The sequence below is a fragment of the Hemitrygon akajei genome, chromosome 15 (assembly GCF_048418815.1).
Source record: "Hemitrygon akajei chromosome 15, sHemAka1.3, whole genome shotgun sequence".
Lineage (NCBI taxonomy): Eukaryota > Metazoa > Chordata > Chondrichthyes > Myliobatiformes > Dasyatidae > Hemitrygon > Hemitrygon akajei.
The window spans coordinates 30,175,688-30,191,711 of record NC_133138.1 but is presented as its reverse complement, the minus strand read 5'-3'; the positions used below and the strand labels follow the sequence as shown (position 1 = coordinate 30,191,711).

General features: G+C 42.3%; 1 protein-coding gene across 2 annotated transcripts in view; it reads left to right on the top strand.

Moving 5' to 3' along the window:
* LOC140739578 (uncharacterized) overlaps positions 1 to 16,024 on the top strand; it is a 60,529-nt gene that overhangs the window by 26,088 nt on the left and 18,417 nt on the right. For both annotated transcript variants that reach the window (XM_073067974.1, XM_073067975.1), the window contains exons 3-4: positions 1,833 to 2,174; positions 6,308 to 6,577. In XM_073067974.1, coding sequence (XP_072924075.1) covers positions 1,833 to 2,174; positions 6,308 to 6,577 — 612 coding nt within the window. The remainder of the gene's footprint in view (positions 1 to 1,832; positions 2,175 to 6,307; positions 6,578 to 16,024) is intronic.

The window sequence follows — 16,024 nt, the reverse complement described above, 5'->3', positions numbered from 1 at the left end:
GATTTGATTATGGATTTCAGGAACAGAAAGTTGAGGGAACATTGAGGGATCTGCAGTGGAACGTGTGAGCTGTTTGAAGATCTAGGATGTTAACAACTCTGAGGATCTATCCTGGGCTCAATGTTTTGATGTGACAACAAAGAAGGCACAAGAATGGCAATATTTCATTAGGAGTTTGAGGAGAATTAGTATGTCACAAAAAACACTCACAAATTTCTACAGATGTACCATGAAGAGTATCCTAGCTAGAAGCGTAACCACCTGGTATGGAAGGGCCACTGCACAGAATTCGAAGAAGCTGCAGCCAGCTGCATCATGGGCCAAGTTTCCCCAGCATCCCGGACACTGACAGATGATAGGGCAAAACTGGAAAGGGAGGCAGATGATAGGACAAAATTGCAGCCAACAGGGGGAATATCTGTATTAGTGATGCAGAATCAAAAAAAGTAGCAGATACAGTACTTACTGTATCTAAATAATGTACTAAATTCTATCCCAATGCACGGAGTATAAGGAATAAGGTGGATGATTTTGTTGCACTTTTATATATGGTTGGATTTGATGTTGTGGCCATCTCTGAATTGTGGCGGAAGGATGGTTGTAGTTGGGAGCTGAATGTCCAGGGTTACACATTGTCCCCAGAGGGATAGGAAGGTAGGCAGAGGGGCTGGCGTGATTGGGTCTGTACTCACTGGAACTTAGAAGGATGAGTGGGGATCTCATTGAAACATTTCGAATGTTGTACAGCCTAGACAAAGTAGATATGGAAAGTATGTTTCTCATGGTGGGGGAGCCTAAGACAAGAGGGCACAGCTTCCCAATAGAGGGGTGTCCATTTAAAACAGATATGTGGAGAAATTTCTTAAGCCAGAGAGTGATGAAATTGTCGAATTTGATACCACAGGGACTGTGGACACCAGGTAATTGGGTATATTTAGGGGGGAGATTGATAGGTTCTTGATAGCCTATGGCATCAAAAGTTATAGTGAGGAGGCTAGGGAGTGGGGCTGAGGAAGCGAAAAAAGAATCGCCTATGAATGAATAGCACAGCACTCTCAATGGGCCAAATGTCCTAGTTATACTCCTATATTTTATAGTCTTGTAGTCTTATGGACACCTTAAAATTGTGATGTAATTTACTGTTTTTAGTATTCTGTATTGCTGCCACGAAACAACAAATTTCACAAAGTATGCCAATGATATCAAACGTGACTTTGATTCTGAATGTATATGCTAAATGTCACTCTAAACACTCTTCGGTGTACTGATTAACAGAAGGATGAAAGTCCATATCTCTGTGAAGTGGTAGCACATGTAGATAGGGTGGTAATGAAGGCAGATGACATGCTTGTCTTTATTGCTCAAGATGTTGAGTAAAAAAATTGGCAGGTCAGCTGTGTAACTCTTTATTTGGGCCACATTTGGAATATTGTGAACAATTCTGGTGACCACATTCCAGGAAGGATAAAGGAGAAGGTTTATTCTGTCTCGAGTCTTCCCTGACAAGGGCTAAGGGTACGTACAGGATCCACCTGATACCCACACATCTCCAGAAATCCTAACACAGGACAGAGTAGGTGGAAACCCAGCACAGCCATCTCCCACCTCAGTCAGTCTTTCACTCACTCCTCTCATGTCAACAAAATATCCTGGGATTCAGCCAGGTTATTCCAGACAGACATTTTCACAGGCTGTGTCTGCCTCACTGAAGAGTCTGTAGAAGTAAAAAAAAAAGAATGGAAATAATGAACTTCAACATAAATTACCTACATGGGAAGAAGGAAATGTGTCTTAAATATTCATTCAGTTGTTGATGTTTCTCTTTCCAACAGAAAACGGAAATGAGATTTATTTCTTGGATAAGAGAGAGAACATTGTGTTAAAAGGACCAGACAATCCTGGGTATGGCACTGTTGTCTGGGAATGGAAACCACACTCAGGGCTGCACACCTACCAGTTAAGGACTTTCATCAGAAGCCGCACAAGCAGTTGGAGTGGAAATTGGAACAATGACTGGAAAGGCAATGACTTGCATCAGGAACAAAGATTGGATTATGATAGTATTAATCTGATAATTATATGTTCTAAATTTAAATTTGCGGGGATGTTCACTTTGACCCAAACACAACCAATGAAGAAAATCCTACAACAATATGAAGTATTTGGAATCAAAGGTGAGTGGGTCAGATAAGTTCTCTGTTTCTCTGCAAATGATTTCATGCAAAATACTGAGAGATTGAGAGATTTGTGAGAATTCATTCACCCAGTGCCAAGAGTGAATCTTCCATTAAAACAAATATAGTGATGATTTTTGATCACTGCCTTTGAAATTTTTGACAGGAGCAAATAGCGTTTGATTATTTCACCAGGAACAGCGAGGAAAGGAAGCAACAAACACAAAATACTGGAGAAAGTCATCAGGTCAGGCAGCATCTATACGTTGAAAAGAACTGTCTATGTTTCTGGCTGAGACTGTTCACAAGGAAATATATGGACAGGAAAAGGGCAGAAGCCAGAATAAAAGGATGGGGTAGAGAAGGAGCAACAGTTGGTGGGTGTTAAGTGAATCCACGTAAGGGAGGAGAGTGGGTACGTGGGGAAAGAGGGGAATGAGAAACTGGGCTGTGATAGGTGGAAGAGGCAAAGGGCTGAAACAGAAGGAAGCAGAAGGAGAGGACTGTGGAGCATTGAATAAGGGGGAGGAGATGAAAAATGAAGGAGGAAGATATGGGGAACGTGAAGTTCACAGGGGCTGGTGAGGGAAAGATACTGGGAAGGGCCTTGTTTTCTGGGAATAGAAACCCCATTCAGGGCAGGACATCTGGAAACTGGGGCCTTTCCAAAGAACAGACAGGGCCTGGTGGAACAGGGTGTCACACTAGAGAAGCAGACACTTGTACCAGCGGATGGATCTGGATTCTGGCACCATTAATCTGAGAATTAGAAAATACCCAATTGAACTTGCAGGATTAATCACTTTGATTCAAACACAGCCAAGATAACAAATTCAGAAAGAATATGAAAACTTTGAGATTAAATGTGAGTGAGCCAGACAAGGATCAATAACATATTTCTATGCACATAATTAGAGTAAATCTCCCATTAAAACAACTAAGGAAATAACATTTGTTCATTGGTTCTAACATAAAAATAGATTGACAATTTTCTGCAAGAACAGGAAGCCAAGGAATCTACCCCACTGTGAGTATTATGGTCTGTTCATTGGCATGGTGTAATATGGACTTTTGAGTAGATGGAGCTCATCAGCCTGGGAAGGCAGTCCACCTAAGAGAGGGAAAACTCCGATTTCAAACCTCTTCTGCCTTGCGGCCATACCCACTCATGGGAAAGGCTTTGGGAGTAAACCCTGAGGACAAATCTGGAGCTGGAGTCGCTAAGGCTGTCCAACATTGCCTTCAACCTCATTCTGGCAACTCCTGCGATGACACTAGTGCCAAGCTGTATCAGCCCTTGCCCTTCCCTTGGACAACATTGATGTTGTGGAGAGGGGAGACTTGCTGCGTGGGCAACTGCTGGTCTTCCATACAACCTTGCCCAGGCCTGCATCCTCGAAACCATTCCAGGTGCAGTTCCATGGTCTCACGAGACTAATGGATGTGCCCACCAATATGGACTAAATTGTGTTATGAAACACATCGATGATGTGTAATAAATCTCAGCACAGTGGGTCTGGGGTGAGACTGGACACTGAAACTGATGATCAGTGTTACCCAGTGGACCATGTCAATGGCTCACTTGGTCAAGATCAATGAGAAAGTCCATTGTCTGTGGAATTTGGACCCTATCAGAGTTCACTCCATGAGGGCAGCTGAGGAAGCAGCAATAAAGTCAGAGGGATAAATGTATTAATTCAATTGCATCGAAAACTCGCATGCATGAATCCAAATCACCATGCTGAGACTGAAATATAATTGGTACCATTCAGCAAAATTCCAACAGTTGGCAGCTTCAGCAGAGGACAAACCTGGGAATGTGACTCTGCCTCCTATGGATAACTCTCCACTGTTTGCAGGAGGTGCTAGTCTGCCCCATCTGTTTGACACAAGACTATTCAATTAGCTCGTGCACCATATATGGCATAGTTGGTTGGCCACAGAATGCTCTCAGCTAATCTTTGTCCTTATAGATTTAACCCAGGTGAGTGTAGGACCCTGGGGAATCAGAGCAGTGAGTGTGAGTTGGCAAATCCCTCAGCACAACCCAGACTAATCCAGTCTGAGGACCAGGCATAGGGCTAAACATTGATAGGTCTAGACATCTAAATGAGGGGAAGATCACTGTCTCATGGAGATGCTGAAATCTGGAGAAATACACAAAGCTGGAGGAACTGATCAGCTCAGGCAGCATCTATGCAGAGAAATGCACAGTCAACATACATTTCTCTCCAGAGATGCTGCCTGACATGTTGAGTTGCTCTGGCTTATTATGTGCTGCCGTCGGACAGACTAAAGAGCAGTAGAGTTGTCATGAGATACCATCCTGACCAAAGTACTGGCCCCACATCATTGTTCAAAGTGTATAATTATGCAACATTGTTTCACCACATCAAAATGTCTGTTAGCTTGCATGCTCCTGGAATTCATTATTTCTAGCCATGTTCCAGGAGGGACTGAAAGTCAGAGCAGGCATTCAGTGAACCAGTGTCTCTTGAAGAGCCCTTCCTCATGTTGGCTCAATGAAAGGAGAACCGCCCAGGAACCATTTTAAAGAATTAAAGTCATGGAAATGTACACCAAGGAAACAGGTCCTTTGGGCTATCAAGTCCATGCTGAAAATACTTAAACTGTCTACTCCCACCAACCTCCATACCCCTACCATCAATTTACATATCCAAACTTCTCTTAAACATTGTAATTGAGCTCACATGCACCACTTGTGCTGGAAAATCTTTCCACCCACTCACAACCCTTTGAGTGAAGAAGTTTCCCCTCATGTTCCCCTTAAACTTTTCACCTGCCACCCTTAACCCATGTCCTCTGGTTATAGTCCCACCCAACGTCAGTGGAAAACGCCTGCTTGTATTCACCCTATCCATTCCCCTCACAATTATGTGTGTACCTCTACCAAATCACCTCTCAGTCTTCTACATTTAACGGAATAAAACCCTAACCTATTCAATCTTTCCATATAACTCAGATCCTTCAGACCCAGCAACATCCTTTAAAATTTTCTCAGTACATAGAAACATAGAAAGACCTACAGCACAATACAGGCCCTTCAGTCCACAAAGCCGTGCTGAACATGTCCTTACCTGAGAAATTACCTAGGGTTACCCATCGCCCTCTATTTTTCTAAACTCCATGTATCCATTCAAGAGTTTCTTAAAAGATACTATCGTTTCCGCCTCTACCATTGCCAGCGGAAGCCCATTCCATGCACTCACCACTCTCTGTGTTTTAAAAAAAAAACAAACAAAAAAAAACAAACTTAACCATGACATCTCCTCTGTACCTACTTCACCTTAAAACTGTGCCCTCTTGTGCTCGACATTTTAGCCCTGGGAAAAAGCCTTTGACTATCCACATGATTAATGCTTCTCATCATCTTATACACCTCTATTAGCTTACCTGTCATCCTTATTTCCACATTTGCTGTAGGCTGGTGACCAAAACTGCACAAAACACTCTGCATTATGCCTCATCAACGTCCTGTACAATTTCAGCACTCTGCAACTGTAATGACCTGAGATGTCAGTTTTATCCACAGTCTCCTTGTCCATGTGTCAGGTTGACTTACTGAAGTGTGCTGGCACATTGAGTTCAGAGTCAAACTGGTGCCTTTTCCATGTGATATGGTAATCCCAGTCAGACAGTCGCTACATTTCCAGCGCACCATCCTTTGGTGAGATTCCATCACCTGCCCACTGGGGTGTCGACAGCCACAAACCCCCTCAAACAGTCTGTCCCTGAGCTGAACTCTGACACTCCAGCGGATTTGGGGAAAGGTCCCGGTTTCTGCTCTGCCTCACTAACTCAGGCTGAACTGGGCTGAGTTTCAAAGGTCCTGCTGTGCTATTCTACGACTTGGATGCATGCATACATGAAGAACTATAGAGAACGTAAATTTCCTGAGGTCAAAAACAGAAAATGCCGATCAGGCAGCACTTGTGGAATGGGGAACAGATAAAGATACTGGTCAAACACACATCATCAGAATAGTTCCTATTTCAGATTTCCAAGATCTGCAGTTTTTCCTTGATGATCACATCCTGAGTTCAGTTTGAGGCCGATCATTGGACTGTGCATGTCACCACTCACTCTGAATCTCATTGGTCTGTTTCTCACAGTTGAGGTGAGTGCACAGTGGACTGTGGAGGGCAGTGACGTCACCCTCAGCTGTACCATCTCCAGACTCCCAGATACCGTCAGTCTCCACTGGAAACCAGTGGGCTCATCCCAGCAGAACAGGAGAAACACTGATCAGATCCGGCTGAATAACACCATCTATCTGACGCTCCGAAACGCTACAGTGGAGGATGGGAAGTTGTATCATTGTGAAGTGCGGGAAAATGGGAGCGTTGTTTTCACAAGCAAAGCAAACTTTACTGTAGACACGGGTAAGTGTTACCAATTACGGGATACTAAAATTGCACTTTATCGTAGGTGGTTCATGTAATGTGGCGAATGCACCTTTGAATGATTGTAGTCCATGATCGACTCTCCTCTGTAAATTGCAGCAATAGTTATAGAGAAGCTTCCAGAAAGTCTCTCTGTGGAGTAGCTGCCTGCTTGTCTCTGTGCAATGGTCACAGCACACAGGAAGGAGGTTCTTCTGTTAGAGCTGATCATTAAAACATTTTGTTAGTTTAATTTACCATCTGCCTTTCAGTATTTTACACCGAGATCCTGATACAGCATCATGTCTTGGTGTTGCATAGAAAGTTGAATCACCGTGACAACCACCAGCAGTTCCTGTTCACACACAGCACTGTGATGGTGGTTCACATGTCTACACTGAGCGACAAACTGTCCTCTCTACCTCAGTGATACTTCCAAACAGATCCTTTCCCCTGTATCACTGATTCTCTTGGGAGGTTCACAGAGTCAAGACAACATTGGGTAATGTCAGGTAAATGGAGACTTTCCATTGGATTCCTGGACCAGGCCCACGGCCACAATCACCACACACCTTCTATCCTGTCCACACTGATGAATGCTAATCCCATTTTAGACATTAATGGCAAAGTCCCAAGAGTGACTGGGCATCAGACCACTGTAGTGTCTCCAACCCAAAAACTGTCAGGCAGTTAAAAGCTCTTAAAATTAAATGTTAATGACAAATCTTTTAAAATCTCAAATTGTAAAACAAAAGCAACATGCTTAAAGCATGAAGTTCAACTGAGAAATTCCTTCTCCTTTCCCATCTTAAATCAAACCTCTCCTGGGTCAGATTAGAGAGTGATACTTCAGTGTAATATTGGGAATCCAAGCAATTAGTGTTGTAACTGTGAATGAGTCATGTGGAGACTGGAGAGTCTATGTAAAATGTTTTTGTTCAGCATGACAAGACATTTTAGAGAAATCCTCAAAGGAATCTCACTGAGCTCAAAGTACATTGGTATTTTCTACTCCTTAAACTCTAAAATAATAGCATGTGATTAAATACAGTTTTACATTGTCTCCTTCAACAAAGGGGATGAAAGGATTAATGTATTAGGAGCGTTTGATGGATCTGGGTGTGTACTTGGAGTTCAGAAGAATAAAGAGGGATCGCATTGAAACCTACTAAATACTGAAAGACCCATATAGAGTGGTCATAGAGAGGATGTTTGCAATAATAGGGAAATCTAGGACCAAAGGGCACAGCCTCAGAAATGAAGGACATTCCTTTAGAACAGTGATGAAGAGGAATTTCTTTAGCCAGGGTGTCATGAAACTGTGGAATTCTTTGTCACATCAAGCTGTGGAGGCCATGTCATTGGATATATTTGAAGGGGAGATTGATTAATGCCATAAAAGTTACAGCTCAAGTCTTGAGAATGGGGTTGATATGGAAATTAAATCAGCCATGATCAGGAGTAGACTCAATGAGCCAAGTTCTGCTCCAATGCCTAATGCTCTTATTTGTGTGTATACAAGTCTTGTATAGAAATGCATGTGTAGAATGGGTGAAAATCTCCACTGACAATGTACATTTGAATATTCTGTGGACAATGTGAAGGCTTCTTAGGATGAAATGCCAGGCAATCATAGTTTTTTTAAATCACTTTGTTGAAAGTTGGCTCTCTGCAGACAATAGTGTGTATTAATAATGCCTTGGACTAGATGAATAAAAGTGGTTCTTGTTACCCCCAACCCACAGTAGATTCAATTGCACCATGGCAGAGCAGCATTTAGTATGACTATATTACAGCTTGCTAAGTCGGATTTGTTATGTACCCCGTAACGGGTTAAAAAGAACCAGCAGGAAAGGACACACCTGGAGACTGAGTCTTCCGTTATAAACTCTATTTTATTAGTAACTACGTGATAAAGTAATATAAAACAAGATACAGTAAACAGGTTAGCAAAGTATATGCATATATAAGTGAGTAAATAAAATTCCCAAGCTTCTTCCAGCTCAGGTGATTAGATGATACCGTTTACGATGGTATGGTAAGTAGTCAGTTCAGTTCTGGAATTTGAATTGAGTAGAGTTGGAGAGAGAGATGAGATGTTTTGTCTTCCCAGTGCCAATGCCGTCGATCTCCCACATCGTCCTCTTGCTTCCAAAACTTATTTAAAGTCACCAGCTGTGACCACAAAAGGAGACTGTCTTCTGTGGTGGAGTCATCAACCCAGGCCAGGGTTAACTGCACCGATAGCTCCCCACCGGTCACTCCTTTGTCCACGCTGTGAGCAAAAATCCCACGTTTGTCGTGAGCACACAAAGCTCAACTAGTGTCTTTCTTGGTGTCTGGCGTGTCTGATTACAAAGCCAATTGACCTTGTATACATTCCACAAGTGCTGAACACTAGCTGTCCCTCATATAATTCTGCCTTTCAGATTCTGGCAACCCACAGACTTTCTCTCTCTCCATTGCTGAAATAGCACACACGCTGTTTGCTCTCTCTCTCTCTGTTTTTTAAAGGAACAGTTCACTTTGGTTAATCCTTCAGATCTCAGCGCACCTCCCACCTTTTAAGAAAAATTGTAATGAAGCAGCAAAATTTTTGTCTTAACTATCGATTATACAGCTTAAAGCAATACCTGTGTAATTATCAGGTAACATAGCAAAGCATTACAAACTTAAACTTAACATCCAGACAGTCTGTTGTAACATTGTCAGTACCCTTCAAAGTTTTATTTCCATGTCATACTCTTGCAAGATCAGTCTCCAGTTAAGTAACTTTCTATTCTTATCCTTCATTTTACTCAGAAACACTAACGGATTATGGTCCGTGTAAACCACAGGTGGTTTCTGCACAGGACATGTAGACATCAAAATGTTGCAATGTTAAAGTTAGTGCTAGCAACTTTTTCAACAGTTGAGTAATTTTTCTGATGCATATTAAATCTCTTTGAGAAATAAGCTACTGGATGTTTAATTTCATCATCATCCTTTTGCAACAATACTGCCCCAGCAGCTCCATCACTATCGTCTACCGTGATGGAAAATGGTTTATTGAAATCTGGTGCTTTGAGCACAGGGTGATAACACAAGATGGTTTTCAGGCAGTCAAATGCCTCTTGGCAAAGGTCATTCCACACAAATCTTTCACTCTTCCCTAGGAGTTTCGTTAGGGGGAGAGCGATGTCTGAGAAGTTCTTACAAAACTTACGGTAATACCCAACCATTCCTAAGAACTTTCTTAACGCTTTCTTGCCAGTCGGAATGGGAACCTCAGCAATAGCCTGAACCTTGGCCTGCACAGATGCCAGTTGGCCCTGGCCTACTATATAGTCAATATATGTGATAGTGGCATGGCCAAATTCACTTTTAGCAAGGTTTACAGTGAGATTTGCCTTGGACAGCCTTTCAAACAGTTTCTCTACTGCTGAGATATGTTCTTCCAGGTGTCATTCCATACAAGCGAATCATCAATATAAACCCCTGCATTTTCTATACATTGAATCACTGAATTCATCATCCTTTGGAATGTTCCTGGAGCAGTTTTCATCACAAAGTGTAAAACATTGTACTCATACAGTCCAGATGGTGTCACAAATACACATATTTCTTTAGCCCTTTCTGTCAAAGGAACACACCAGTAACCTTTAAACAGGTCAATCTTTGTAAGGTATTTAGCCTTCCCCACTCTATCAATACAATCATCCACTCTTGCGATAGGATAAGCATCTGTCTTAGCTACTACATTAACTTCCCTGTAGTCAGTACAGAATCTCATTCTCCCATCTGGCTTAGGGACAATCACACAGGGCGATGCCCAGTCTGAAGTGGATGGCCTAGTTATGCTGGCTGTTATCAAGTATTCAATTTCTTGTTCAACCATTTTACTTTTGTCTTGGTTCATTCTGTAATGGTGCTACTTAATGGGATCAAATTTATCTACTATTATGTCACGCACCGCAGCTGTGCACGGTCTGGGAATGTCAGGGGATAGATCTTTATACTTGTTAATTAAGCTCTTCAGTTGTTTTTGCTACCTTGGCTGCAAATGATGAATCTTTCTGTCAATATTTTTCAAAACATCAGAATTTCTGAGTCTTGTGGAAACTACATGGAGCTTATTAATTAAAATTATCTGGTATCCCAGTACCAGACACCACAATCTCCTCTTTGTCATAACAGTACTTACAGGTGCTTGTTCAGGGTCATGATAACCCTTGATCATATTTATATATATGAGCTGTGTAGCCTTCATTTGGTCAGGAGTTCTAATAACATAATTCAAAGAATCAATTTTCTTAATTATATCAAATGGTGCACTAAATCTCGCTTGAAGGGGGTTGGTAAGGAGGAGGAACAGCACCAAGACCATTTCTCCAACACGATATCTCTGTTCCCTCGCTTTCCTTTCATACCACTGCTTCATGGTTTTCTGTGATTGCTGTAATTTCTGCTTTGCAAGGTCACAAGCCTTGTTAAGTCTGTCTCTGAATTCCAAAACATAACTAAGCACGCTCATACACACATTCTGATCTGACCATTGCTCTCTGAGTAGGGTCAAAGGTCCCCTAGCTTTGTGACCAAAAACAAGTTCAAATGGGCTGAATCCCAAAGATTCTTGAATCAAATTTCTAACAGCAAATAGGAGTAGGGGAACCCCTTCATCACAGTTTCTTCTATTTTCCACACAGTACATTTTAATCATCGTCTTAAGAATGGAGTGAAACCATTCCAAAGCCCCCTGGGACTCCGGGTAATATGCAGATGGTGCAATATGCTTAGCTCTCAACTCTTTAACTATCCCTTGGAATGTTTTCGAAGTAAAGTTATTACCCCAGTCAGATTGAATTTCTTTAGGTAGACCTACCAGTGTGAAAAATTTTATAAGGGCTTTTACCACAGTCTTGGCCCTGATGTTTCTGAGAGGCACCACTTCAGGGAACCGAGATGCAGCACCCATGATCGTTAGCAGATATTCATAGCCAGCTGCAGTCCTTGGCAATGGGCCAACACAATCCACTATGACCCTGGAAAAAGGTTCACCAAAAGCAAGTGTTGGTCTAAGTGGTGCTACTTGAATCACCTGGTTAGGTTTTCCCACAACCTGACAGGTATGGCAAGTCTTGCAAAAATTCATATCCTTTCTTAAATTAGGCCAGTAGAATTCCTTCATAATCCTGTTCACTGTCTTTCCCACTGCAAAGTGTCCACCTAAAGGTATACTATGAGCCATATTTAAAATCTCAGCCCTGTAAACTTTCGGGACCACAACTTGATCTTCAATGGCCCAATCCTCACTTGCAGTCACAGTAGGTGATCTCCACTTCCTCATTAACACCCCATCCTTAAGATAATGTCCTACTGACTCTCCCTGAACCTCCTCTTCTGTGAGAGCTGTCTCCTTTAACACAGCAATTTCAGAATCTCGACTTTGTTCTGTTATAAATTCATCGCTGCACAAGGACAAACCTTCGTCATCCTTCTTACTACCCAAATCCTGATGTAATATGGAAGGTAGAAAAGTCTCTGACAAATTCTCATAAGTTGAACCCCTGTCTTTTCTATTTGTATCAGCAGCCTTTTTAGACATGCTTGGGTCACTGTGCATACAGGGTACACATCAGTATCTGTGTGTGGGTCGTCAGCTTCAGGTTTTCCCGTTAGCTGCACTACTGAATAAACATCCCCACCTGCAAGGTCATTACCCAGCTAGACATCAACATTGTCTATTGGCAACTCAGATCGTACCCTGATCTTAACAGGTCCTGATACTAATTTGCATTTCAAAATTACCTTATGCAAGGCATGGACTCAGTCCCCTTTCCAAATCCTTTAATAATATTGACTTCATCAATTTTTCTCTTATCACCAAAGTCCAAAACACTATCCAATATTAGTGACTGAAAAGCCCCAATATCTCTCCAGATTCTCACTGGAAATGGGATTCACCCCTCTTTTACAGACACAAACCCCTCTGAGATAAACCGCTCAAATCCCTCTTGCACTCGGTCAGACCCCTTCTTTCTCTGCGGCATCTCAACTAACTGAACACAACCAGTTGGGATTGTCTCTTTTTCCTTTTCTTTTTCCCTTTACATTGCAAAACAATTCACTGCCACATGACCAGGCTTTTTACAATAGTGGCAGGTAAAACTGGAAAACTTCCCTTTTGACTGCTTTCCTTCCTCCTTACTCTTGTCACTAGTTCCCAGTTTACACTCTGCTTTAACCTGTGGGGTATCTTTGTTATCCCTGCTGCTCCTTTGTTAGCTTTTGCTTGGAAAAAACTTTATATTGTGTGTTAAAGCATACTCATCTGCTAACCTAGCAGACTCTGACAGGGTCTCAGCCTCTTTTTCATTCAAGTATGTCTTGCTGTTGTCAGGGACACAGTTTATAAATTCTTCAATCAGCATCAACTCTCTTAAATTGTCAATATCCTCATCCGCCCCTTTTGAGGTACACCAACAATCAAAGTACACCTGTTTTTCATGGGCGAACTCCACATAAGTTTGGCTCCCGGACTTCCTTAAATCTCTGAACTTTTGTCTATATGCCTCTGGAACCAACTCATGGACTTTAAGCACAGCATCCTTAACTGTGGCTTAATTCTTTGACTGTTCAAGGGTCAGGACAGAAAACGTGTGTTGAGCCTTCCCATTCAACACACCTTATAACATGACAGCCCACTCATCCCTCGGCCATTTCCGAGTCTGGGCCACCTTTTCAAACTGTAGGAAATACCGATCGAACTCAGCTTCATCAAATGGCGGTACTAATTTAATTTCTTGGCTGATATTAAATGGTACCACCAGCTCATTACCATTACCTGATACTTGATCTTGTCGCTGCCATTTCTCTCACTCCAACTGTCTCTGGTTTCTGCTTCTTCTCTCTCTAACTTCATTTGTTCCAGTTGCAACTGGATCTCCTCTGTACCTAGAGGGAACGTTTTTAACTCCTCACTAAAGTATTTCGTAGAAATATAGTGCCTGACTATTACCCTTCAGAGTTCCCCCTTTTCCATACACTTCTTAGCCTCTCTAAGTTTCAATGCATTAACAACTTCCCACAAATCAGCCTTCTTAGCTCTCTTCAAAGCCACAGGGTCTGGCCCTGCCGGAAATTCCTCAACAGCCATTTCTGCTGTTTTCCACTCACAGTCAGTCAAAGGCAGATAATCACTCAATCAACATGCCCCCCAAATTTTCATTATAACTCCCACCAATTTTGTTCATCTCCCGGACGCAGGCCCCAATTTTGTTATGTACCCTGTAACAGGTTAAAAAGAACCAGCAGAAATGGACACACCTGGAGTTTGAGTCTTCCGTTACAAACTCTATTTTATTATTAACTATGTGATAAATTAATATAAAACTAGATAAGGTAAACAGGTTAGCAAAGTATATGAATATATTAGATTAGATTATGAGGACACTCAGTCCTCATTTATTGTCATTTAGTAATGCATGCATTAAGAAATGATGCAATGTTCCTCCAGTATGATATCACAGAAACACAAGACAGACCAAGACTAACTGACAAAAAACACATAATTGTAACATATAGTTACAACAGTGCAAAGCAATACCATAATTTGATAAAGAGCAGACCATGGGCACAGTAAAAAAAAAAGTCTCAAAGTCCCCAATAGTCCAACATCTCATGCAGACAATAGAAGGAAGAAAAGCTCTTCCTGCCATGAACCTCCAGCGCCGTAAACTTGCCGATGCAGCACCCTGGAAGCACCTAACCGCAGCCAACTCTAAGTCTGTCCGAAAACTTCGAGCCTCTGACCAGCCCTCCGACACCGAGCACCATCTCTGCCGAGCGCTTCGACCCCAGGCCCGGCCACCAAGCAACAGGCAAAGCCGAGGATTCAGGGCCTTCCTCTCCGGAGATTTTTCGATCACACAGTAGCAGCGGCAGCGAAACAGGCATTTCAGAAGTTTCACCAGATGTTCTTCCGTGCTTCTCACATCCATCTCCATCAAATCAGAATTGTGCACGGCATCCTACTTGACAGATAACAGATATTCATCCCAGAGTGACCGCTGCGTGCTGCGTCACGCCACCATCTTCTCTGGATTATAAGTGAGTAAATAAAGTTCCCAAGCTTCTCCCAGCTCAGGTGATTAGATGATAACATCTTGCTATGGTATGGTAAGTAGTCAGTTCAGTTCTGGAATTTGGATTGAGTAGAGTTGGAGAGAGAGAGGAGATGTTTTGTCTTCCCAGTGCCAATGCCGTCGATCTTCCATGTCGTCCTCTTACTCCCAAAACTTATTTAAAGTCACCAACTGTGACCACAAAAGGAGACAGTCTTCTGTGGTAGAGTCATCAACCCAGGCCAGGGTTAAACGCACCGATAGCTCCCCACCAGTCACTCCTGTGTCCACACTGTGAGCAAAAATCCCACGTTTGTCATGAGCACACGATGCTCAACCAGTGTCTTCCTTGTCTCTGGGGTTTCGTGTGTCTGATTATAAATCCAACTGAACTTGTGTATATATATCACAAGCACAGAACACTAACAGTCCATTATATAGCTCCGCCTTTCAGTTTCCAAGGCAACTCACAGACTTTCTCTCTTTCTGTTGCTGAAATCGCACACAAGCTGTTAGCTCCCTCGCTCTCTTTTTAAAGGAAGAGTCCACTTGGAATAATCCTTCAGATCTTGTCACAGACTTCAGAGTTCAATCCTGGTGCCATATTCATGGAGTTTGCACGTCCTCCTCATCAACGTGTGTTTCCTCCTGGTTCTCTAGTTTCTTCCCACATTCCAAAGATGTTAGTCATTGTAAATTGTCCTGTGATTAGGCTACGGTTGGATATGTGGGGGTTGTTAGGCAGAGTGGCTCATTGGGCGGCAAGGGACTGTTCTGTGCTGTATCTGCAAGAAAATAACCATAACATCTGAAGGATGTCCCACGACTAATAGTCCCTACCTCTGAGGCTTGGCCGTAAAACCCATGTGAACAAAGTGAACAAATACACTCTGTCGCCGTTCTGTTGAGTGAAATTATTGAATCAGCCAATCATGTGGCAGCAACTCAATGCATAAAAGCATGCAGATATGGTCAAGAGGTTCAGTGATTGTTCACACCAAACATCACAATGGGGAAAAAAAGTGACGTAATCTGAATGACTTTTACCATTGTTGGTAACAGACGAAGTCGGCTTGAATATCTCAGTAACTCCTGATCTCTGGGGATTTTTACACACAGCAGTCTCTAGAGTTGACAGAAAACAGTGCGAAAACAGCAAAAAAAAACTGACAGTTTTGTGGACAAAAATCCTTGTTAATAAGAGTTCAGAAGAAAATGGCCAGACTGGTTCAAGCTGAGGGAAAGGAGACAGTAACTCAAATTACGATGTGTTACAAGAGTGCTGTGCAGAAGAATTTTTTGAACACACAAAGCTTTGAACCTTGCTGTGGATGGGTTATGGCAG